This window comes from Meleagris gallopavo, chromosome 26 (assembly GCF_905368555.1).
Source record: "Meleagris gallopavo chromosome 26, MGAL_WU_HG_1.1, whole genome shotgun sequence".
Lineage (NCBI taxonomy): Eukaryota > Metazoa > Chordata > Aves > Galliformes > Phasianidae > Meleagris > Meleagris gallopavo.
In genome coordinates, this window is record NC_139429.1 from 5,829,388 (window position 1) to 5,855,687 (window position 26,300).

Sequence of the window (26,300 nt, forward strand, 5' to 3'; positions counted from 1 at the left end):
TGCCCGCTGCTGTCACCGCGTGCTCGGTGCCGTTTGTCACGGGATGACTGCGCTGACTGCGCTGACATCGCCTGGCGTGGAGCAGCTGAGGAAGGGCTGGAGGGGAGAAGGAAGCCGAGTGATGCACCATGAAGCGCAGCTTATGCAGGAGGCTTTGTTCAGCTGAATTCAGTTGGAAAAGAAACAATGGAGGGAAGTGTATCTGTGTTACTTTGGGCTGGTGCTTAGCCCCGAAAGGGGACGTTCCCAGAGCCCGAAGAAGTGGTTTTCCTATGGAAGCCACGCTGCCAATTAACATCGACTGTGACTGCTTCAGCTCGCTGTTGTGTTCCAGGAGATGGGGACAAACTTGTGTAAAGCTGCAGCACATGTGGTCACTCCCAGCAGCTCTACTCCAGTATTGCCCTGCTGCACAGCATGCTGAGCTGGTTCAGAGCAGAGCACGGCGCTGCTGGGGATGCAAGAATGGCAGATCTCTGTGTGGGATAAAAAATGTTGCAGCTCAGTACACGTACCTGTGTTATTTTCTGTGTGCAATTCCAACAATAAAGGACTGACGTATAGCAGAGCTCTCAGCTTTTCAATCCATGTCCTGGGAAATCATAGAATCATTAGGGTGGAGAAGACCTTCAAGATCACCCAGTCCAACCGTCCACCTATCACCAATGTCGCCCACTGAGCGTGTCCCTCAGTGCCACATTTCCTGAATTCCTGAATACCTCCATGGACAGTGACCACCTCCCTGGGCAGCTGTGCCAATGATCACTCTTTTGAAGTTTCTCCTAATATCTAAACTGAACCTTCCTTGGAATAATTCTCATCCTCTTGCTGTTTCCAGTGAGAAGAGGCCGACCCCCACCCCACCACAGCCTCCAGTCAGGGAGCTGTAGAGAGCAGTGAGGTTTCCCCTGAGCTCCTCTTCTCCACGCTGAACAATCCCAGCTCCTCAGCCGCTCCCCATCACACCCCGTTGTGCTCCAGACCCTTCACAGCTCCGTTCCCTTCCCTGCACACCTCCAGGGCCTCCACGTCTGCATTGGAGTGAGGGGCCCAACGCCGAGCACAGCACCGAGGTGCGGCCTCCCCAGAGCCGAGTGCAGGGGACGGTCACCTCCCGCTCCTGCTGGCTGCGCTGCTGCTGACACAGCCAGGATGCCGTCGGCCTTCTTGGCCACCTGGGCACACTGCTGGCTCACGTTCAGCCGAGCGCCGACCGACAGCCGCAGCTCCTTTCCCTCCGCACGGCCTTCCGGCCGCTCTGCCCCAAGCCTGCGGCGCCGCGTGGGGTTGTTGTGGCCAAAGTGCAGGACCCGGCACTCGGCTGCTTGAACTGCGTCCCGTTGGCCTCAGCCCGGCGATCGGCCTGTCCAGGTCCCTCTGTAGGGCTGCCTGCCCTCGGGCAGATCCACGCTTCCCCCAACGTGGTGCTGTCTGCAAACTTGCTGGGATGCACTCAATGCCCTCATCCGCATCATCAATAAAGGCACTGAACAGGACGGGCCCCTACACCGACCCCTAAAGAACAGCACAGCTGGACGTAACTCCATTCACCACCACTCTCTGAGCCCAAGCAGTGCAGCCAGTTCTTTGCCCAGCAGATTGTACCTGTCCAGGCCATGGGCTGCTGCTTGTCCAGAATACTGTAGGAGAAATCAATGCTTAAGATAGAATTAAATGCAGTTTGATTACTCCAGCATCATCCATGCTCAGGGACACAACCTGGGATACGTTACTGACACCTTCTGAAGCCAACACTCACACAAATGCATACACCACTCAGCCTCCCTATGGGACACCCAGCTGACTCGGGTTCACAGCAACATCCAGCAGCATTGGTGTGTTCGTCATCTCAAGGAAGTAATGCGAGTGGGACAGAAGGACAGACCTGACCAATGCTCCTCTCTGTGGCACCCGGCACTCCAGAAGAGCCCTGTACACAACTGCTGACATCTGAAGAAGTGCAGACTGCAGGCATGAGGTTTTTTTTTTTTTTTTTTTTTTTTTTTTTTTGTAATTTTTATTTGAACACAGTATTCTGACAGAATGCAAAGTCAAAATCCTCAGTTAGTATCAGTATTTACACCAGTGAGAATGGGAATAAAGGTGGAATTGATGTTTCACTCGGTAAAAAGATTTTTTGTTTTTTTGTTTTTTTAACAAGATAGAAGGCCCCCAAAAGTAGGGAATGCTGGGTAAGGATGTCAGTGGAGGTCTGAGAACAACTATCAAAACAGCCTAGTGTGAAAACCTGGGGTTTGAAGGCTCCATAGAAAAGTGTGAAAATAAAACTCCACTCTAAAAGCTGAACAACTGGATGCACTATTACCTCATCATCATTACGTATGGTGCAGCATGAAATGTAGTCACTCCACAACTAGAAGCTGATCAGTCTGAGTTGCCATATAGATATATATATGTATGGCATGGATACATATATAAACATATACAGCGCAAACGGCATCAGGTTGGTCCCTCTATAAAAGGTTTAAATAAAAGCAATGAAGCCTAAGCTACCTTGGGAATGGGATATTTATAAATTAAAACAAATTATTCTCCATTAAGGGCAAGTATAAAAACGCTCTCCAAAATTAATCTAAGGGTACTGAGGATGGGGAGGTCAGGGGTACTAATGGATAGAGGCTCCATCCATGAGACACAGCCCAGCACACACTGGGCACTGTGCCATGGCCAGGTGCTGGATGGGGCCCTTGGCTGGTGGCCTTACGTGGCAGAAATGCCAGTCTGGGTGGCAGCCACCACAGTGCCAGCCGATGGGTGCTGAGCAGTGGCACTGGACATGCCACTCTGGGTCACTGTGCTGAGCAGTGTTTGCTCCTGTTGCTGCTCAGGGAGGCATGACATGTAAGGTCTAGGGACCACGGACCAAATTTCGCCTTACTTACACTAACACTGCTGTGACGGGGCAAGCATGGGTCGAATTTGACACAAGGCTTTCAAGTGAGGACCTGTCCTGCCCTGCTGTCCTGCCTGGGACGGTACTGCCTGAGTGTCTGTGCCTGCACATCCAGCCATCCTCCACTTCCATCCCCAGGAGCTGAGGAAAAAATGCAAAAACCCCACACTTAGCAAATGACAAAACCACTGTTTTTCACTGTTTGAAATCATGTGATGTCACTGTAAAAGACTGCATATCAGAAGGACACACCAACAAGAGTGGCTCAGCTCACCCAAGCCAAGCATGATCTCCCCAACCCCATCACCCTTCTGCTCGTCCTCATGGCATGATGCAACAGATGCCATCGTCAGCTCAGGTTTGTCATTTAAAGGCTTGTGTTCCTTCTAAGAGTTGTTCTCTTTTTTTTTTTTTTCCTGAATATATATATTTGAAATCTGAACTATTCGCTACACCTTCCACATCCAAACTATGTTGAAGCTTTTTTTTTTTTTCAATTATTTCAATACTATGACAAAAAACACGTTTCACACTAAAAGTCACGCACCCACAGTGCACAAGCTTGCAGATCTAAAGTAGAAAACAAAAAACAAAAAACAAAAAACAAAAAAAAAAAAAAAAAAGGAAAACAAAGGAAAAACAAACAAAGCAAAACCCCCAGAGAAGGAGCACCTCTATACAACGGGCTGGCCTTCCTCTGCCTTCCTTCTGCTCAACCTTCTCTTCTTCCCACTCCAAACTCTTAGTGTTACTCCATGACTCCCAGTGATGACTACAACAATGCGTGTGACATCAGCCCCTTTCTCTGACTGCTAAAGGCATGATGCAAAGAGCAGGGACATCAATGGGAGTGTTGGCACTGATGCCCAAGCGCTCAGCCATGGTTACATACGTGGATGACTTAACAGATACGATGTGCTGGAGCAGTCTTTGCAGAAGGGGTCTTATGGAGAGTCATAGAATCGTTTGGGTTGGAAGGGACCCTTAAAGGTCACCTAGTCCAACTCCCCTGCAATGAGTAGCGGCACCTACATGCTGCTCTGCTCGTGAACATCACCCACATGAGAGCAGGACGTTCTGTTTTTAGTGTTTCCACTCCTCAAAAGGAAACTTTATTTAAGTGCAGAAAGTCAATGCTTTTAAATCAGTTTCTGGGGTCAAAGGAAATGGCAGTTATCAACATTCTAAGGAGAAATGGATGTAGTCAAACGGTGGAGACAAGACCAGCCCAGCCCTAACTGTACAATCCCTCTTCTGCTTCTCAAAGCTCTGGGAGGGTTCCATGAAGGAAAGAGAAGAATGTCCTAAAAAAGCAGAGATGATATTTTTCTTATGCAGTCAGGCCCAGGTCCAGCAAGGGACTTACACTCTTTATAAATTTAAGTATATAAGGAAACTCTCACCAGCAACTCTCTTGTTCGAAGTTAAGCGTGTTTATGTGGATTGCTGGATACAGACCTCAATTGGTGACAAGTGGTTGGGATTTTCCCCACGCCCCACCCCCCCAAAAACAAACCAAAGACCAGCATTACTCTTTTTTCTTACTTCAGTAAGAAATAATAATAATAATTATAATAATAATAATAATTAAAAAAGATAAAGGGGAAACTACTGTAAACATCGATATTTTAAAATGTCTCCCTTTGCAAAGCAAGCATGCTGCTAACCTAGTAGCTAGAATCTGGATTTACTTTAAAAAAAAAAAAAGGCAGCTATTTTACAAATACATTTAAACACAACAAAAGTTAAAAAAAAAATTGTCAATTGTAAACACTGGAGAGAACAAAAGTTGGCAAAAATTAACATAAAATTTAAAGAAATGTAGAGTCTGAATACTGCAAATTGAAATACATCCCCCAAAGCTGCAATTTTGGCATTCTTCCTAACAAAAAGGATAAACCCCCAAATCAATGTCTAAAGTGGAGAACAGAATTCAGCCACAAAATGCTCACGACACTTTGCATACTGAACACAAGGTGAACAGAAATTATAACTTATTTATGAGGCTTTACATATTTCAAACTCGACTGAAAAGTATAAAAATAAATTGTGGACTTTGTTCACTAAGTACCACCTGTACCAGGTAGGCAAGCAGTACAGTGGTTGTATCTACTATTCTAACCAAGGAAAGAACAGGGTCTTCTTTTTTCTTTTCTCTTTTTTCCTTTCATCTAAGACTGGTTGACTCTGAGCTCCTCAGCAATGCTGTAAGTGGTATTTTGCAATTTTGCTTGTTTGAGCATACAAGGGGACAGCTGAGCCCCCGATTTGGTGATGGGTTAAACCCTGTTTTTAAAATGTATTACTTTTTAAAAGCAAGTGCACAACAAATAGAACCTTTCTAAAAATCTTAAGAAAAAAAAAAAAAGAAAAAAAGAGAGAACCCCCCCCTCCCCATTTATGCATTTTCTGTTTTGTTTGTTTTTTTTTTTTAAAAAAGGCAACAGACACTAGAGGAATGAGATGTGTGTTGTGTTTCGTGTTGTAAATGCTTGGGTGAAGTCGTTCTGCCATGTTTTTTCATCTGTTGCTGATCATGCTTTGCTCTCATTTTCATTTGTTTGTGTGGCTTCGTTGGGGACCGTCTTCACTTCTGCTGGAGATGTCTTAGTTTCCGTTGCTTGCACTTCAGGTTTGTCTTCTACTGGGGTTTTCCTGAAGAAGAATCACCAAAATGGCACAGTTTAGAGACAGAGAAATACAGACCATCTGTGGTAAATGAGCGATCAGGAAAGAAGACGTTGCTGGAAACACTCAAATGTGTCTCCTTGACAGAGCAAAATGACAGATGCAAAGATAAGGACAACCAGACTCACCTCCCCCCAGCTCACTTAGCTCTACTGAAATCCTTCTGGAATTTCCTCCTGCATTGGGCTACTATAGCAGGAGGATGCACTGGGCTGCAGCAGAAGCACAGAGGGTGTGCAGCAGTATGGAATGCCACAGCAAAACAGCAAAACTCACACAGTTGCAAATGAATTTGATTTATACCACCACTCATTTATGCCACCTAAGCGTCCTGTTAGAACACACTGCCACTTTAGCAGTAGATCCCTTTTCCTATAGGAAGCCATCTCCATAATTTCACAGTATGCAGCAGGAAGGAAAATACAGTAAGTCAAATGCATTTTCACAAGCATATGGAAGGTCATCACCTAATGCTGATTCTTCACCTGTCCTTGGCACTTACTGCAGAATCAGAGAAGCCTGTTGGTCCACCACTCTTCACAGCCATGGAAGTGTCACACCAGGCACTCCTGGTAGCCTTCCTGTTCCATCCCACTAGCTGCAAAGTCAGCATGAGACAGCTGGAACCCCACTGCACTCTGACCAGTGGGTGAGATGACCCCGAGCCTACGGTTGCCAAACTGGTTTCAAGAAGGGGAAGCAGATGGGCAGCACAGGGAGAAGGTGGCTGCACTGGCAGAAGGAACACCACTCTGTGTTCCACCACACCAGGAATTCCTTTGTGTGGTGCAGACCAAGCTGCACTCACTCAGCTGAAATGTTTCCTCACTACCTCCTTGTTCAGCTCAGCACCAGCTCACAACCCTCTGTTCTCTCTGTCTCTATAGCACCCAGCATGACGGGGCAGCAGCTTTTAGCTGCAAGGATTCATGTTCATCATGAATGAGCTCTGTGTCACCAACATGCTTTCCTTAGCAAAAGGCAAAGTCCTGGCGTGGTCTCAGCCTCCTGCTTTTGGGAGCTGCTTTCACAACAGATCTGAGCTGCCCTTTTGAGTCTTTCTAGCAATAAAGCACAGGCCTTGCTCAGTCAGCAGGAGGTGCTCCTCCTAGTTGAAGCTGCCTCTGTCAACAGTGTCCATATAGGAAGCCAGAAGGAATGGGGAACTGCAGTACTTGTTTCCTAAAGAGAAGCTTATCTGTTTCAATCAGCATTTTCCAGGCTTCTGCTCTAATGGCTCTGCCACCAACCACTGTCCAAACTGACAGAGCAAGAAGATGTTCTTGTCCAGCATCTGTGTAACAGCTGGGGATGCTTCTCCCAGTTAGCAGGTGAGAACTTCATGCTGTTTTCACTTCAGTTATGGTGTCTCTGCCAAACACAAGCTGTGGATTCATCTCACCTGAGGAAAGGCTCCCAAAGGGCTTCTAGTGTTGTCCTGCCTAGGAGCATGCTGGTGCTCTCTCAGCTGGGTATACAGGAGATGAAGTATAGCGGATGGAGACTCATCCCAGATGTACCAGGACAACAAACACACTACAAGTTATCTTGACCCAAACGTACTGAGTGCTCACCAATGCACAGACAGGAGCACAACGCCTTACCCTTTTGCACTGACCTGTTACTTTAGGTACAAATCCATAGGATGCCTTATGTTGGAGGGGACCTTAAAGATCATCTGCTCCCAAATCCCTGCCATGGTCAGATTGGGCTGTCTAGGGTCCCATCCAGCCTGGCCCTTGAATGCCTCCAGGGATGATGCATCCACAACCTCTCTGGGCAAATCCAGAGGTCTCACACTTTTACACTTTCACATGGCTCTAGTTTCTGCCCTGTCTTATGCAGACAGAAGTTCTGAATGGTCCCACTGATCTGCTGGGAAATTGAATTTGGGTGCCTGTGCTCACTGAACTGGAGGAACTCATTGCCTCTGTAGACAACACTTCCTTTGCAGCAAACCAAACTGTTTCTAATCTCTTTTAGGAAAGAATAATCTACGATAGGGAAAGCTGCTAAAAAATTAAAGAATCACGTTTATGAGAAATCCCTACATTTGTCTTTGTTGCCCTTGCACAGCCTATTCCTGTTTTCCTCTTGAACCTTTAAAGCCAAGCCCTGCTTAGTTAGTTCACTGGTGAGTTAGTTTGTTACGGAAACAATGAGATTAGTTCAGAGAACACCCAACAAGAACACAGCACAAGCACCAGTGCACGAGAGACACAGCACACAACCAACAGAAGATTAAAGGCAGCCATACTCGGTCTTTGCAGGTGCAGCAGGTACAGAGCTGTCTGCAGTGGAAGAAGCAAGCTCACGAGCTTGCCCGCTAGCCACACTGGCAGGAGTAGTAGTGCCAAGAGCTGCAAAAACATCCTTTGCAAGATCAATGTCTGGTGTCTTGAAGGTCCCTTCGTCCATTTTAAAGTCCTCATTCTGGGAAGGGTTTGTGGTGCCGCCTGAAGCAGCCTCACTCTTCGGATTGCTTGGGTTCTTGGCTGTCTCTGTTGGGCTCTTCACTGTACTGGGCTGTGCAGCTTCTTTCTCGGGGCTCTTGGTGCTTGAGACCTCCTGCCTGGGCTCTGATGGAGCTGGAGGGCTAGTGAGGTTTGCAGGGGTTGGGGCAGCTGACTTGTTACCAGCTGCCGCTTTGGAGGTCTCGGCCACATTAGCAACAGTGCTGGGGCTCAGCACTGCACCTTGGTTGGACAGGACACTTGAAGACAAATTATTAGTAGCTGGAGCAGAGCTTGGGGTATCGCTGAGATCAACAAGGGGAGCCACTTTGGGCGTAGAAGAGGGTGGTGGTGGAGAGACCGGGGCAGCTCCCGCTTTGGCTGGAGTAGCCTGGCCAGGCGACATGGCGTTTGAGTCAGGAATGGCCGTGGCTGGTGGGGCAATACTGGAGGTCAGGGTGGTGGTCTCACTGGTGGGGCTGTTCTGAGCAGTGGCAAAAGTTTCAGTGATAGTGTCAGAGTTAGTGGTGCCCGTAGTTACAGAAGGCAGCATGTCCTCAACGGTAGCTGCGGTATCGGCGGTGTGCCTGTGAAGAGGGCAGGAGTAGAAGAGAAATAGAGACAATGAAGCCCATAAACGACAGCATGGGGAAAGGGAAGCAAAGCGTAAGCATGAGAAGGCAAGTGGGTGGCACAGCAGCAGCAGCATGGCGTGGTGTTACAACACAAACACAGCGTGGAGGCAGAGAAGGAGAAAGCTTTCAGAGATGAAATACACAAAGGGCAGCAAGGGCTGGCAGGGTGACTGAAGGACAACTAGGAAGAGCAGAGAGGACACAACCTTCAGGAGTGGCTTGCTCACACAGATTATGCTTCAAGTCTTGGTCAAATGTAACCCTGTACAGAGTCTTCTCTTTCAGGCTAACTTCCTTCTCATCCTCTTAGATCTAGCTTTACAAGGAAGCTTTCTACCAATTCCCAGAGCTTACAGCCTTGTGCCATCTGTAACCATGCAACAACATCCCAGTGCAGGACTCCTGAATTCAGTCTCTTATCTTGGCCCTCTGCTTTTGCCAACAAGTCTAAGGCCTCCATCAAACCACACGTAATTTAATTCCTGTCCTCATATACACACACATAATATATATACACTCATGCAGCTTAGAGGCGACAGTTTCCACCCTTCTGACTAGATTAATCTCTGCCTGTTGTTCTAGCTGGAATAGGGGTTGCTTTAGGACAACGCCTGACAGTGTAATTATGCTTTTGCTGCCACAATATAGCACTGATTGCTTAAGTACACGGATGAGAGGTTGGAAACAACAATTGGTTTACTCCAATAGAAGCCAGCATGCCTGAGAACACCACCTCAGGCTTATGAACTAAGAGAAAATCTTTGTAAAGGAAGGTAATCAAGATAAAATCCCAGTAAGACAAGGCAAGAAAATCACAAGCATATAGATCTTAGCTACTCTACTGTGCTTTGCTTCTGCATTTCAGTGTGCTTGTGGATACAGCCTCCTTTCTCTTCTCACCTTAAAGAGACTTCCAGCAGAGCCATTTTACCAGTGGGCTCCACTGCAAATGCCATCAAAGCAGGTGGGAATCGGGCAGGGAAGAGAGGAAGCATTTTCTCGTTGCTATATCAGAAACCAAATGCAAAGATTTTAGCTTTCTTCCTCTCTTCCTGCCCTGTGGCATGTGCATGAGTGATCAGCAATTAAAGCAAATGAGGGTTCTGTACTGACTCTGTGCTAAGACTGATGAATAGCAACATACTCTGGTTCTGTCAGTGGTGTGGTCTCGTTAGGCTCTGTGTGTTTTCCCCCATCGTGGTTGGGGGTCCGCTCCTCTTCAGTCCGCACCTCCACAATAGGCTCCTTGGACTCATCTTTCCTGTAACAAGGGAATTAATTAGAATCACAGAGATTACATAGAGATTGCTTAGAGTTCACAGTAGGTATTCTCCTGCAAAGACACGCTTCAAATACTGATGGCGACTGTGAGAAATAAGCTGCCCTGGACAGCAGATTCCTTTTTGTCACTCCCAACAGAATGAGTAGAAGAAGTGATGATGGTACTCACGAGAAGGCAGCTTTGCCCTCCTCCATGTCTTTGCCCTTGGCTCCTGGTCCAGACTTGCCACATAAGTTGACAGCAATGCACATCAGCAGGCCACATTTGTTCAGGAAGTAGCAGGTGACATCCACAGCCACCAGGAGCAGCACAAAGATAACAATGAGAATGCCTACGATGGCAGCAGTCCCCAGGCCTGACGTAGGGCTAGTGCTGGCTTTAGAGACCAAAAGAGAAGAAAAGAAAGCATTGCAGTTAGAAGGTGAGCTGGGGATACCTATGGCTCAGACTTGGCTATAGGTTGCAAGCATGGGAAACTCACAAAACATGCACTTTTTCTCCGGCAGCCATGTGTAATAATCAGTACTTTGTCGTATAGACGTGCAGGACAATCTACCTGAAAAGGCAGGTTTGCTGGGACCTCACAGGGCCTTTCCAGTCTCTATTGGCCTAAGGACAGGAAAAGCAGACCATGGAAAACTTTTCCACTGTAATGTATACCCAGCTGGAACTCTGAATGGTTCCTGTCCTCTTTCACCACCGCCCCAATGGGCACACAGTGACTCTGATGCTGCCAGTCTAGAACAAGGACAAGCATCATGGCTGGAAGTGAAGCTCTGTAGCACAACGTTCTCTGGTGGGACACTGAATGCTGGGAAACACCAGAGAGGCCTGAATGTTGATTAGCCCCTTGTACGGTGCAAATGAGCCCACTTCGAGAAGCCGACAAGCTTTGCTCTTACAGGGGTGTCACAAAGCTGCTCCCAAGCAAGCCCTTTTCAGAACAGGGACTCATGAGCTTTGCCATCAACTTTCAGCAGCATGAAAGAAATGAAGAGTGGCCTTTGGCAGGGACAGATCAGCGTCTCCCAGGATCTGGGGATGTGAGTGAGGCATGCAGCAAAGCCGGGACTCGCTCCAGGAAGCAAATGAAATTGCTGGAGGAACCAGACTTGCCAAGATCCTCCAACCTTCCTCCAACCAGCACAGGCTGGGAAGATCTGCTAACTTCTTCCATGGTGTCTTTCAAAACACGGTGTACATGGCAGCAGGAGTTGTACTAATGAAACCTAGAGTGATTTTAAGGCAGCAGCCAGGCAATAAGCAGTAAAATCCACAGGCAGAAATGTATGTTCACATGCACTGCAGCACAGAATTTGGCCCAAATTCATGCTGCTCTCTGAAACTTACAATCTTTGTTGATTTCAGAACACGAATACAAAGGTACTTGCACAAGTAAGACCGGCCTCCAAATTTACGACAGCCAAGGCAGTGCAGCCGGGCAGTGTGAGGGTGTGAGTGCGCCCGAGACCGGACGTGAGGCACCGTCAGGGCAGGCGCTCTGCAAACCAAGCAGCACTAACACTGCCTGTGTAGGCCAACATCCTCACTGACCCGTACTAGAGAAAGGACGTCCACAGGACTGCTTGGGCCGAGCTGCTCAGTAATTCCTCTGCTATCAGCTAAAACTTTCCATGTTATTTGCAGGAAGGCTGATGGGGGCTGGAGTATACTGGGCTGACAGGACTAAGTCTGTGTAATTCGAGCAAGAACTGATCCCTGGCAAAGGAAACTCTTCTTCAAAGCTATCAGCTGTGGCTTCTCAGCCTCCTGCTCCCATGCCCTAAACACAACCCACTTTTGGTTCCCCTCGTTTGATTCAGAATAGTTCTTCCCAAGCTGCTGCTCTGCAGGGAGAGCAATCCGCTGAGCTCAGACAGAGTTCAGCATCCATCAGAGGTCCCGCACCGCTCAGACCAGCAGATCTCAGCCATCCCATGCTCTGCTTCTCAGCCTGCATGCTCAGCAAGGGCTGTGCATTTGGTAGAGCTTGTCACTCAAGTTTACTGAGACAGCTGAGAAGGATGAGCATATTTCTTGTTGTCATTAGGAGCCTTGCATTGCTCTTTCACTAAGATGCAATTTCTACTACCATTTTTTTACCATCGGATGTCACAGCCCCCAAACACTTGGAATCTCTTTGCTGGGAAGCCCTGTAAAGCAGCCCTTGGCCCTTGAGGCTGATCCATGCTGACTGTAGCATGTGAAAAGATTAATTCCAGAGCTCTGGGAAGCCTCCTGGTCTCTGCCATTCTTTTATTACTTAAAAACAGGAGACAGAACATCCTTAGCATGAGGGAGGTAAACGTTTCATTTTGAGACAAGGTACTGAGGGACTTGGCACTCCAACAGAAAAGAGTTTTGTTTTTTTTTCCTGCATTTTACTTTATCTGAAAGTCACTCTGAGGTGCCCAACTCTGACGCTTGGATCACAAGTCCAGCGAGTGCTTGGCAGAATGACTGTGCCACAGCCCCTGCCAGCACCTCGCATCAAGCTGTGTAATTAAATGAATTCATCAGCCTCCAGTGTATGCAGGGAGGGAGGAGGATATATATTTTCTGACTCCTAATGTATTCAGGATTCTTGCATGGATGATGCAATAGTTAACAGAGTCCTGATCACAGCAGCTCCTGGAGGAAAAACTAAGGCTGTGTTAAACTTCTCTCATTTACAGCATCTCCCTGGGAATGAGCTCCTTGGCAGCTGCTGGAGGGCCCCGTGGGAAAGCACCACGCAGAGCTGCTGCTCAAAAACAGTGCTGAGGAAGAAGGCTACACAGGGAAACACCACAACCCAGTTTGAAGAATTGAAACAACAAAAAAAAACTGACTTGGGAAATGCAGTCAATATAACACAACCAAATAAATGTGCAGGGATGGATTAGGTCAATGCAGCCCTATAAATACCTACATGCAGCAGAACAGTACATACAATAAAGGCACTTTATTTAGCAAAGATACCATAAATTCCAAAAGCTGCAAATAGGAGGTGGATGACTTCAGGCCAGAAATAAGGTATGAAATTGTAAGAAATCCCCACACGAAAGCAAAACGTCACATCTTCCTCCACCCATCTGACTGAACATATTTGCTTTACTTTCTAAGGAGGGATGATATAGAGGTTATTTAGTGCTGCTGCAGAAAAGGACTGTCTGAACATTCACCTTTCTCTACTTAGGATTAGTAACAGAAAACAAGGACTAGAAGGAACAGATGGGTGGCTTTCCAAACAACACGTGCCATTCCACTTCAAATAACAGCAGCAGGTTCTCCTGTGTTTGTGTGTACCTATGGCCAATGTTTGGAAGCAGTGTTAGCTCTCTGACAGCCATTGGCAAGCACCTGCACAGCTTATATTAGCATTGTCAAACACCTTGCACAACTTACAGGGGAGAAATGCAGAACGCAAGTAATCATCTATTCCATGTGACAATAGTATCTGTTTCCACATGGAATTAGGTCCAACAGCTCATGTTTGCTTTAACCTTAAATATCATGAAGCAGAAAAGCCCAGCGGTCTGTTGAAAACACTCCTTTCACACCAAGAAGGCAAGAGATACTTTCCAGAAACACAACTGAACTCTTCAGACTGTCACCAACATGTTGGCTCCTCCAGCAGTTGGCTCCCAGCACCAAGTTCTGTATTTCCCTACGACTGTCTCCCTTTGCAAGGATGAACATGAGGGTAATGAGCATACAAAAGGAAGAACTGCAAGCACAGGGGAAGTCATATGAAGATCCTGCCTTCAGGAATAAAACAATCTGATCTGCAGTCTGACCCCTGCCACAGCATGTCCTTCCTCTGCACTACTGCAGTGCACACCCCCGTGCCACCTGTCTGCTCACTGCACTCCGCTAGCTGCAAGAATCAGGAAAGCTTCAAAAATTTGTTTTTATCTAAAATAAATTAGGTGTGAGCAATTGCAACTGATTTTTTTTAATGAGAAAATTATCAAAGAATCATTAAGGGTGGAAAAGACCCCTAAGGTCATCCAGTCTGACTGCTCACCTACCATCGACGTTGCCCATTGTGTCTCCATGGCTCTCAAACACCTCCAGGGATGGTGACCCCACAACCCCCCTGGGCAGCTGTGCCAATGACCACTCTTCTGGAAGAGTTGTTCCTAATATCCAACCTGAACCTCCCTTGGCACAACCTGAGGCCATTCCCTCCTACCAAACAAGGTCTCTCCCATCTGACATGCAGCCAAAGGAATGGTATCATCAGATATCTCCCCAAGAATGTAGAAACTAAACGACAAACTAAGAATAGAGCTGCTGGCATCCTAGGGGCCAGGGGAGATCCTGCACAGCTCTGCAGTTCATTGCACGTGGAATCATCTCTTCTAGAGGACCCAGATCCCAGCCTTCCTGGAGGTATGACATTCCACAGAACATGTACTTGTGAAGTTGTGTGTGCTGAAAATCTGAATATTTGAGCCCCTTCAGGTTCCAGCTCTGCATCTGTCTCACCTCTGAGTACAGAAAAAGAGTGCTAGCTTTTTTGCAGGCTTTTTAAAATGTTACTGACTTCAGGAATAAGGCCTGAGATCTTGTCCACCACTGACTGTCAGAGAACAAGGATCTAATGTGTGTATCTAACATGTTACAAACCCAAGTAAACAGGCAGTGAAAATATCACTTATGCTCCTTATTTTTTCAAACACAGGGACAGGACCTCTTTTTGTATATATTCCATGTTAACTGGACCATTTAATACAGCTTTCACCATGTAAGTGACCCGGCCTTTGCTCTCTGCAGGTAGCAGCCTGTGGGAAGGTAATGCATTCCCAGTACCGTGGAGGAAGAATGGCTCCCAGAGGGGCTGCTCTCTCTTCATCCACCAGTTATGACCAGTAATAACTTCAGCAGGTTGGTTTTAATACTCCAGAGCTGGGTGCTCAACCTCACCTATGCCTCAACCTGTGCCTACAGATAAGGTGAATACAAGCTGATAGTAGATCTATGGATGAGTTTAATAAACTCAGCTTTTTAGGATTACGATTACTTCCATTATAGTAAAGTGTAAATGCAGGAAGCCAAACAAATCTGCTGTTCCAGAACACTGGAGGTGAGAGCATGGCTTTGTCTGTTTTGTTTGGTTAAAAAAATATCCGCATGGTTGGAATGCAATGCTCGTAAAAAGTTCTCATTTATAATTTAGACAGAAAAGAAGTTCACAAATTATCACGAACAAGGTCTGAATAAACACAGCAGAGTCTTATGTGCAGAGCATCAAATGCACAGATAAACAAGACTGATGATGGCAGGGCTTGTTCTTTGTCCCTGTTAGCATCTGGGTAGAAAGATGAAGCTCATTCTGCACAACGGATAGTTTTTGAGACATTCTGTACAGATAGCTCAATAACTGCACCGACAATTCCATTCTTTTCCACTCCAGGCCCACTTACAGAGAAAGAGAAGAGACAGACACCCATTTTTAGAAGAGCTAGAGAACCAAATGGATTTCCCATCACAAAAGACAATTCATGAGGTGCATAGGGTTTTGTTTTCTTTTCTTTTTGAGGTGGAAAAAAAAAAAGGGGAAAAAAAAAAGAAAATCACCTGCAATTTGTTCAACGAAACGCAATACACAGAGCTCAGTAACAAAGCTGCATTATATTTACACCAAGGATTAATCCTGTCTAACAGTGTCACATGCACAGTTACCACAAATATGATTAAAGATCAGTAGTAATAACCATTTAGATCGTCAGGTCATTTGATTCAAGCTAATTTTCTCTGTTAAAATGGCAAGAAAAGAGATCTCTCTATGAAGTTGACAGTATAGTAGTAGAGAACCAAGCAACGTTAGACAAACATCCATTGCAAATCTGTCTATTCTTGGGCAGGACGATGCCTCAGATCCACTATGGGTCATGGGATATCTGACTGCACACAGGGGCCAATGAAGTCCCAAGGGATCAACCAGTGAAAGGAGAAGGAAAGAAATGTCTTCAGTGCAACTCCCACAGATGTTTGTATTCACACCACCACACCAGGACAACCTAATGGCCGTATATTGAACCCACTTGCAAAAGCTCACAGAGGAATACAGGCGCTCAGGATTCTCTCTGGCAATTTTGCTTCCCTGTTTTCACTCTCCTGGCTGACATTTGCGGGTAGGGCTTCAGAAACTCTGTGCTCAAGATGCACCAGATGTATCAGCAAATCAATAAAGATCCGTTTGGGGCTTTTTATGTGCATGTGTGCATGGCGGACTTTTTTAAAAGGCTTTCAATACTGTACTCTCCTACGATGAAAAAAGCGAGCAAGCAAAAAATTCTTCCTTTACATTCATTAAAAAGGGCAAATTCATTACAAGTAACAAAAGTTGTTAAAGATAAAACACTCGGTTTAAACTTTTTTTCCTTGTTACAAAATATTAACTCTTTCAAATGACACAATTTTTTTCTCCCCCCCGCCCACGAACTGACGGGATCCTCTGAAACAAAGTTATCTGCTTTCAACACCTCGGCAGGACCCAGGCCTCTTCAAGCAAATATTGCTTTATTTTAAGTTTCTAACAGAGCAAAAGCAGAGTCACTGCAGAAAGAAGCAATGAAACAAAGGAGGACGACGTTGATGGACTTCCCAAGGTCGCTGCAGGTGCCAGACAATGGTTCCCAGGAGGGGAAAATATGGTTGTTTAAAAAGCAAATTTGGTGCATGTGGCAAGCGTGGATGTGTCCCGTGAGATCCAAGGTGACATGTATGACGACAGACATAGGAAAGGAATAAGGGGAAAAGGGGAGGGAAGAAAGAACGAGAAAGAAAGAAAGAAAAAAGAGAGACAGAGAAAAAATAGATAAAAAAAATTAGGTCATAAATACAGAAAACTTAAGAATCAAAGGTTTATTTAATTAAGTAAACTAAAATGGCTAAAGGTTAGAAAAAAGCACTAGCACATTCACAGCGACAAAAGGGCCAGGTCCAGAAGCTCAGCAAAGTCAAAGCCGCAGAGCAGAGTTCAAGGCAGAGGTTACGAGGTTAGCAAGCAAATGGGATTCAAAATGATGGAACAGAAGGCTCAGCAATCAACACAAGAAGAAGCCTGTCTGATATTTGAAGGGACAACACCGCCTTTTCCAGAGAGAAAGAAAAAGAACAACGGCTTTTCCACAGCAAATGATCCGCCTGTCTGCCCCGTCTGTACGGGGCTTCACATAACAGACCTGGGTGAGTAAAACCTCTGCAGATGGGAGGCCTGGGAGCACGGCTGGTCTTTCCATTCAACCTTCCAACTGCCTGTGAACTGATGCGATCAGATTTTTGTTAATTCTCTCACCCTTCCAGGACACTCTACAGAGGTGACAAAGCAAAGAAATGCACGGAGCCTCTTCGCCACTGCAATCTGGTGTAGCAGCCTTCATGTCAACAGAGCCCTGTGACTGCATGCCAGAGAAATCTAGGCTGCCCTCTGGAAGTACTTTGTTGAACATGCTAGTTTGGAGAAAGCTCAGGGAACCAAAGCATCTGGAAGAACCTCGAAGGGCCTAATAAAAGCCAAAGGTCTGAACAAAAGGAAACAAGCTAGAGAAACAAGTCACCAACGCAGCACAGGCAGCAGCAGCCACTTCCTTGCACCATGCTCTACTTGTTCCTGAACCAAGACATGTTCTTCCCAAGAAACATCTGCATTCATTTGCTCTGTTAATCCTGAGCAAGCTTGCAGAGTGAAAACAACCATTTTTCAAAGTGCTTCCACATTTCCAAGTGCAACACTGGAAGGAGCAAGTTGAGATCCTGACCTCTCCCATGCTTCGCATCAGATCAAGTGAGGAGTAAATCCTGAGAGGAAACTGCACCCATGGAAACAAAGTGGACATTTTAAAAAATTCTGTTCTTTTAGGGAGTCTTTTCCCATGTTTCTGTTGCATTTAAAGGGCTCAGTGGAATCTGAGATTATTGCTCTTCCCTTTGCCATGGACTACAGCATGAACCGTGTATTCCAAAGGAAACAGAGTTCTTAAAGATTGCTAATACCCTATGCAAGACATCCCAGTTGTCCCAGGTACCTCTTGGTACCCTACAAGTGTGCAACAAAGGCTGAGAGAGAGCACCAGCACAGAGAGGCAGCACTGCAGCGTGGAAGAAAAAAACTGCATATCAGTTCTTGGAACTTTTCCCCGAGGAGATGCACAACAGTAAAGGAACACTCTGTCTGCTGCTTCCACTCTGTGTTCTACTGCTCTAGCCTGTAGTTAAGGCACTCTTTGCCAAATTATCCCCACCTTCCTCTGCCTCATTAGTCACAGTTGTCCTTCAAATATATGAGAGTAGTAAGTAGTAGTAGTGCTGCTGAAAATGAGAATCAGAGGGTAAGTTGCTTAATGAGTTACGGAGTGTCGTTCCAACGCAAACTGCAGCCTTGTTCAAACACACTTCCCAATCTTTCTTTTGCCCCATATCTCTCCCCCTCCCCATCGTCATGCTTGCTGCTATACACATTTCAAGCCCCAGCCATCCAGGGCACTCATCTGGACGCTCAACAGTGCTATCTGGCTTGACTGAGTGGAGGTTCAGCACACAAACTGCACCAGCTCTCAGTTGTTTGCTTCAGACAGGACAGAGGTATGGCAGATTAAGGATTAAATTCTCAATGCAAAGGGAAGACTGATGAAAACAGATAATTCTGAGCAAAAACACAAGACTGACCTAAGAACCTAGAGGACAGAATACAACCTAATCACTCCCTGCAGCCTGGGCTGTCAGCACCGTCTGGGCACGGAGCTGCTTAAGTCAGGCTGTGCAGTGAGGAGCTGACCTGCAGTGTGCCCATCTGCCTCCAGCCAGTCTGAGCTTTAATTTACAGCTGGTCCAGCAATTCCAACCCTCAGCTTTGGGGTTTGTTATTAAATGGCTCAAGACGACACCTGCATAGCAATAAACACTGTCTGTCTTTCTAATGCCTGCCAGCAAAGTGTAGGATTGCTGGCACCTCAGCTCATAGGGCCTGCCAGTTTCTCATAACATTTATGTTTTTACCTCACTTTTTGAGGAGAAAAGTCTGTCTGAAACAAGTCTCCAACAGCATTCTGATGCACTTTGGTTACCATTCTCTAACTCCCTGCCAGACATGAAAACAATGCTACTTTACAATTACATTTGTATTTAATCTCCATTTTACTTAATAAAAACTCTTTAGAGAAAGATTTTCCCTCTCTTCCTTTATGACTGCTAGCAAACTCCTTGTGTCTTTTTCCTCCAGAGGCTGAACTGGATGGACAAATGGGCAGAAAGCAAGCACAAAGCAGGTTTGGAAGGGAAATCTGAGTTGTGAAAAGCATTGCACCAGAGATGTAAGTGGTCTCCTTTGCTTTAGTTTAAGCTTTGACTCTTACTTTCTGCTTTCAGAAATCCTTTTCTGTCCACTGCTTTTCACATCTGGCAATGCTGTTACCCTGATGCTAAAGCCACCATTCCCTGCGAGCAGTCAGACAGCTCTGCCATGTTGCATTCCTACCAGTGTACTGCTAATGCTGTACATACCATAATGTGGGCTACACTGCAGGTATGTACGTGGCAAAAATCAAGCTTTAGATGGGTAACCAATTATGATAATGGCTTTAAGCAAGCAAGTTGTCAGGGTTACTCAGGCACATTAAAGGATGCAGCACTGTTGCATTAATTGGAAGCAGAAAAATGGTAAAGCTTATGATTGCCATACCTGGGATGACAGTAGGCTGAGCAGATGTCCGGAAAGCATAGTGAGCGGGTTTGGACTTCCCTTGCTGGTTTTCAGCTATCACATAAACCTCATACTCTGCATTCCAATCCAGAGACTTGAGCATGACATGGTCACTGCCAGAAGGCAGTCTGATCTCTGGTTTCCATTCTGAGGAATGTTTCTGCAGGACAATGATGTGGCAAAACAAACAGCACAACGTTAGTGTTTAGCTCTGAGAGCAGGGTAAAAGCTAACTAACAAAGGGAAAACGCAGGAAGGGTTCTACATTAAGAGCATTCTTACAACCCTTAGAGTGTGAAGTTGGATCTTCTGCAAGACAGACCTACCTCTGACCTTGCATCTGTCCTAGCTTATCAGGACCGTTCTCGGCAGTGTTTAAGAAATACTTTCAACAGGGTACGCAACCAGCAACTTGATGATTCCTATTCCAGTTTCAGGAAATGCAGATGTTCATTCTGCCTATACTACTTTGAAAAACCTACTTCCAAGGGACCTTGAGACAAAGGCAGAGTGGGGTAGGCTTACAAGCTGTTTAATCTCTGCTGGAATTTACAGTTTTGATATTACATTATCCTCTTTGATATTCTGTTCAGATCTATCTGCAAGACCACAGAACTGCTCGGGTTGGAGGGGACCCTATAGACCACCCAGTTCCAACCCCTCTGCCATGGGCAGAGCTGCCCCCCACCAGCTCAGGCTGCCAGGGCCCCATCCCACCTGGCCTTGAGTGGCTGCAGGGATGGGGGCTCCCACAAGATCTCAGCTTCAGTCTGCTAAGGTATCTGCTTGCATAGTAATGCACGAGTACTGAACAGGCTACAGACAGATAAGGTTTAGGCATCGGTCATACTTACAGCTTTGTATTTGATCAGGTAATGCCTGATTGGGGAGCCACCGTCATCCTGCTTGATAACATTCACTTTGATGGAGTTTCCGTCTTCTCCCATCTGCCCTTCCAGTTTGGGTGCACTGGGTTCCCCTGAAACAATGGTGGATTTATGCTTAATTGTAAAAAATAAACTGTTAGGAAAAAACGTACTCAAAACCAGAAAAAATACTTTGCTACATTGTACTGGCCTTACTCAGACACACCTGCAAGACCCAAGTTCTGCTTGCATTTGGTAGTTTGCTTTCACTGATGTAATTTATCATCGTTGCATATGCTGAATGGAGTCAGAAGTTAAGTGAAAAAGACACCATCATTCCATGAGAACACCCTGGAGCAAAACCCAGTTCTTCACTGTTTCTGTTCAAAAACGCCTGTCTGAGTCATCTGGAAAATGCTGAGTTAGAGCATACAGCAAACAGGCAGGATTCTCCTCTACAACATGGATGTAAGAAGCATTACTGAGAACTGACATCCTTGTCACACTGACCTGTGTTTGTACTTTGCATGCTGTTTAGGTTTTATATAGTCCCTGGACCACAGACTGACTGCTGTGGTCACTTGAATGGGTGTGAGAAAACGATAGAAGGGCAACAACACTTTTCACTGGTTTACCTAATGGCAATAAATACAGGCTGGAAAGAATGTGACCCATTTCATCATTCTGTAATAACCACCTTTAAAAGAAAAAGCCATCCTTTCCAAATTTGCACCCCTGACATCAGCAGGAAATCGCAGTTTCATTCTCCTCCTCAGGGCACACTGATTTACATCCATATCCTTTTCATACCATGCCTCCAACTGCCCTTTCCTCACCAGCTGCCCCATAACCTTCACACACAGCCTGCAGGATGGTTCCCCCCTCACATTGCAACTTCTGTCACCTCTCCTAACAGAAATCAAACCCATGTTTTCATTATATGTTTACAGCATCTCCTTTTCAGAAATAATGCAGCTGACTATTCAACAGACACATTTTCTTCTTCTTAGCCTGGGAACTCACTGTGCAACAGACATGTCCACCTATTTATTTGCTTCTGTGGAAAAGGAAACCCATCAAACAACCACTACAACCTATGCATCAAATTAGCAAAAGAACTGAGACGAGAAGAGTGCTGGGCTCTCTTTTAATAAATGACACGGACTCCAGAAGCTCAGATCCTGCTAAACTTTATCAGCTCCTCGATGCTTGCTTTGCTCCATTCCATGCAAGATGAAGGCATGGGTTCCCTACATCGATCCAACTTGAGACTGGACTTGGAGATATTATTTCTCCAGCACTGAAATATCCCAAGAACTCAAATGCAATCGTAAATCTTGTTGAAGCTTGCCAGGTTGTTTTGCAGCACCTCCTGACTGTGCTCTGCGATGCAGTCCCACTGCTTCAGCCATGAGCTCTGGGCTTAAAAGCTCTTTAGGAACTTTTGACCATTTCAGCTGTTATTATCTGAAGAATAATCTGCTTCATTTCTTTACAGGTAATTTGAGCAAAACCAACACTGCAATTATTTGTAAATTAAAGCTTTCAAATCACCTGCAGTTGGCACTTCCAATCAACTCCTAAGATTAATTGCACTCTGTTGGTTGTTCTCTTTGCAGGCTCATAATGCTTACAGTATTTTATACATCAATTAAAGTGGCTGAATGTTAAAAAGCAAAAAAAAAACCCAACTCAACAAACCTCCTGCACCTCTATTTTGCCAATCAGACTTCAGGCACTTTAAAAGCATTTCCATTTGTTTATCTGAGTGTGTTTTACAGCTGGCCACAGGAAATTCAAATACAGAGAACACAAACCTCTGTACAGGCCTGTGAATGACAAGCAGACGCTTTACCATTCTAACTCAAGGCGACTTATGGCTCTGACAAAGCACCTCTGTCTTCACTTGCAGAGCACTTGTGACTTGGACAATGTCTCTCTTAAGCACATGCTGACAGACACCCTGGAGTGCAGTGAAACATACAATTAAGGGATGGATCAATTCTAGATAGATCCCAAAGAGAACAACACCCACACTCAGAAACTGTGTCACTTGCAGCTTCAGAGCCTGACCACAACCAGGCCACCAAAATCACACTGTGACATTAGAGCTCAGCCCATTGCCTGGAATAAGGCTTCTCAAACCCAGCTCTGCTGTTAGACTAAAAGGACACAGTAAGGCAGTACTTGCACTGAGATCAACACTGGCCAGTAACACAGGCTATGGGAATGCAGAGGGCCTTCTTTCAGCCCAACAAACATCCCCAGTTCTAAATCTATTCTGCCTGGATATGCATTCAGCTGCTGATGGAAAGCACGTGCAGCATTGAACTGGCCAGAAAAAGGTTAATCTTCCAATATCTTTTAAAGCTGATCCTCAGAAGTAACTTGAAGAAATCCTCTAAAGAAAGAAATCAAGTAGAGTTGGGTTTGTTTTTTGTTTTTTTTTTATAAACATCAGTAAGAAAAATGCAAAAGCTAGACTGAAGCAGTAATTTCAGATTAATTCCATCTCCTTACAGGCTGACACATGCTCCAGTACCAGCTGCTCCAAGAAGGCATTTACAATCCATGGATGCACAGTTCTTGGATGTAAGAGACACACATTGGTGTTTCACAGAGTAGTTACTTTTCTTAAAGCAATAAGGATGGAACGCTCCTTTTTCATCAGTAAGCAGTGACCACATCTGCCATCTACTGTACAAAGTTGGGGATTTGTCTTTCCTGTGAGCTTACTGAGGCTGCATATTTGAGAATCTCTTCCCAAACCATGCTTCTCCTGGAATTATGAATGATGAAAGCAGGGAACACATTACAGACTGGAAATCAAATGTGAACAGGTGAGTTCTGGATGAACGGAGGCACCTCAGTCAGGCATACTGAAAATACCAGATTACAGAAATACCAGATTAACCCCAAAGTCATCTTCCTTCCCTCAGTCCTGAAAGAAAAGATCACTGTCAAGGTTATTGATTTTGAATTCTGAGTTGAAGAAGCTGTTACTGGAATAACACCCAACAGCTAAATGAAAGCAGGAACAAATGTCCTGCTCAACGTTTTCCTCATGCAAGGAACCAAATCCCAGCAGCGCTCACAGGCCATCATTCTGCTAGGCATTGAGCTGCATGTGCTGAAACATTCATGAGCAGCAGTACTTGGCTTTTGCCTTACTTTGACAGACTTGATAAATGACTTCACTGATAACAAGACAGTGTAAGATCTACATCTCCTTCGTACTCTTTCCCAACTTTATCTCAGAGAGAAAATTATTAATAGGTAAACAGATGTTGAAGTGATAAGGGAATACTGTACTTAAATAATCGTCCTCTTATCTAACAAGACTAGAATTTTTTTCCAGTGATTGAGTACCAAGACTACACTGGGAATGAACATCCTTTATAAAGATGCTCATTTCTGATACAAAGATTCTGAAACTTTGAGGTACTGCTGCACTTTACATGCAGCCATTCCAAGCATTAATTGCTTTCACTGCTGAAATTTCTTCATTGTGAGCTGCATGGTTTCTAGCTCCTGATTCCTTCTTTTCCCCATGGCTTAAGTGTGCTTCTGCTTCAAGAAAATTCCCTTCTAAAAGGAGAACATGGACATTCCTAACTGCTGAAACACACAGCTGCAGCGGTGTGAAACCTGGTGACGAATATTCTCCTTAAGTACACAGGATTTAATTGACCTCAGTCAGGAAGATATAATCCAGATACAGGGCTGAAAAATTAAAAATGGGTTAGTGTGTAGTTTCAAACAGAGGAGGAAGAAGTTTAGTGGGAGGAGTTTAGTCCAGCAGAGTCAGCATCTCTACAGTGAGTCAGTGTCAGTAGCTGAAGAGAAAAGGCTGTCAGCTGAGGGTTAGAGAAGGAACTCATGCTCACAGGACATGCATCCTCCCTACAGGAAAAGGGGCTGAAAAACAAAAGTGCTTATAAAGGTGTGCTACATGCCTGGGGGGGGGTCTCCCATTTACACTGGAGCCTCTCACCACTTCTCTTCTCTCACCAAACATGGTCTTTCCTCCCAGCTACCAAAAAGCAGGTCAATTTGGTTACCAGACAACTGCAGCACTGGAGACTAGGAGCTTAAATCCTTGTCCAGCTGGCAGCAAAGGACAATCCTGCATCCCTGCTGTGCTCAGAGAATACAGCTGCAAACTGTCTGCAGTTATTTCTGCAATACGCAAACAAAAAAGCTGATCTGTGCATTTCTGACCGCCGTGTAAATGGGATTAGATTGTGATCTACAGTGTCACAACTTGAAGCTAACAAACACATCACAGCTATCGAAGTCTCCAGGATAAATGCAGCAGGGTGAGAAAGAGTAGGTAGAAGTCTTCAGAATGTACACGAGAAATGAGTATCAACAGTAAGAAATAAGGAACAAAAAACATAACATGCAAAAACGAGACAACCACGTCTTCAGCCCTCCAGGATTTTGCCTAAAGAGGGAAGAAAATCTGGAAGAGGGGCTGCTTCGGTGCATGCAGTCAGGCAGGAAGGTTACTGGTGTTAGTTTTGTTTTCCTGGCAAATCCCTGCTCAAACACTGGCCTGGTGGTGGTCCACGAATTAGGCACTTCAAAACTCATTGATTGAGGGAAAAAAACTCAAAATCCATTTGTTCTCTGGATTTCAAAGTGATTTATTAACGGGGGCAGCAGCAGGGCTTCCCCTCCTCTCTTCAGACTGTGCACAGAGTATTGAGTGAAGTTTTCAAAAACACAGTGTTACAGAAAATATTTTTCCTACTGTGTTTTAGAGACTAATTCCATCTCCATGAGCTGCAAGGGTCAATCATTTGCTTCTTGGTGTCACGGACATCCCCAGCCACTGTAACTGCTCCTCTTAAAGGAGTTCAGACCTGGATCAATTCCTTTGCCTGGCTCTAAGACATCGTGTGGGAGGGGTGAACTGCTCTGGCAAGAACAGTGCAATAGTGCCTCTCATGTATTTATGCTACGTGTAGTTCCTGTCACCTACTCTGGGTGTGCCTATATGTGTCCATACAACTTATAAAAAAGTGTATCTCCTGCACTAGCTGTGGTTAAGTTTTGTGCTTGATATTATTTATTTCTTAACTCATAACGTGACATGCTTACCAATAACTGATTTCAGAGATAAGGAACGTCTCATCCTTTGGATAAGCTACTGAACCTGGACAGCATAAATGTATGTACACAGACATATATAGAAGGGAGTTGCTCAACAAGAAATAAGGTGATTTGCATCATCTGAACACTTTAGCTCACAATTACCCCAGTAGTGTGTAGTTGGCACTCTGCTCCCATAAGATGCAAAAGGGTTTTAGTCATTGGTGCTAATGGCAGACAGTTTTCAAGCATTACTTGGATGCTGACTGTAATTCTGACAGGGAAAGAAGCAAATGACTGACCCGTGTGGGTTCTGACTTTTTTTTTCCTCTCTCAGATGGCCTCAAGTTGTGCCAGGAGAGGTTTGGGTTGGGTATGAGGAAAAAGTCGTGCAGCAGTGATGGGGCAGTGGACAGGCTGCTCAGAGGGGGGGTGGGGTCACCGTCCCTGGAGGCGCTCCAGAACCATGGCGATGTGGCACTGAGGGATGTGGGCAGTACTGGTGGCAGGTGGGTGGTTGGACTGGGTGATCTTAGAGGTCTTTTCCAACCTCAGTAATTCTGTTCTATGAAATTTCTTCAAGCTCAGTGCAGACGACTGAAGTTTAGTTCTTCACATGCAGACAGCGGTGAGCAACTTCTCCAAAAAGCTGCAGAATGATTTTGGAGCCGTGG

At 45.4% G+C, this 26,300-nt stretch overlaps 1 protein-coding gene across 8 annotated transcripts in view; it reads right to left on the minus strand.

The window, feature by feature from the left end:
- Positions 1-4,442: 4,442 nt before the first annotated feature.
- Positions 4,443-26,300, minus strand: part of NCAM1 (neural cell adhesion molecule 1) — a 79,065-nt gene continuing 57,207 nt past the window's right edge. For 7 of the 8 annotated variants that reach the window (XM_085209046.1, XM_085209043.1, XM_085209045.1 and 4 more), the window contains 6 exons: positions 20,518-20,642; positions 19,643-19,823; positions 10,141-10,348; positions 9,835-9,951; positions 7,860-8,642; positions 4,443-5,569 (listed from right to left, as the gene is read on the minus strand). In XM_085209046.1, the coding sequence (XP_085065172.1) occupies positions 5,449-5,569; positions 7,860-8,642; positions 9,835-9,951; positions 10,141-10,348; positions 19,643-19,823; positions 20,518-20,642 (1,535 nt within the window). In that variant the 3' untranslated portion in view covers positions 4,443-5,448. The remainder of the gene's footprint in view (positions 5,570-7,859; positions 8,643-9,834; positions 9,952-10,140; positions 10,349-19,642; positions 19,824-20,517; positions 20,643-26,300) is intronic. The other variant, XM_085209048.1, reaches the window with a different exon arrangement.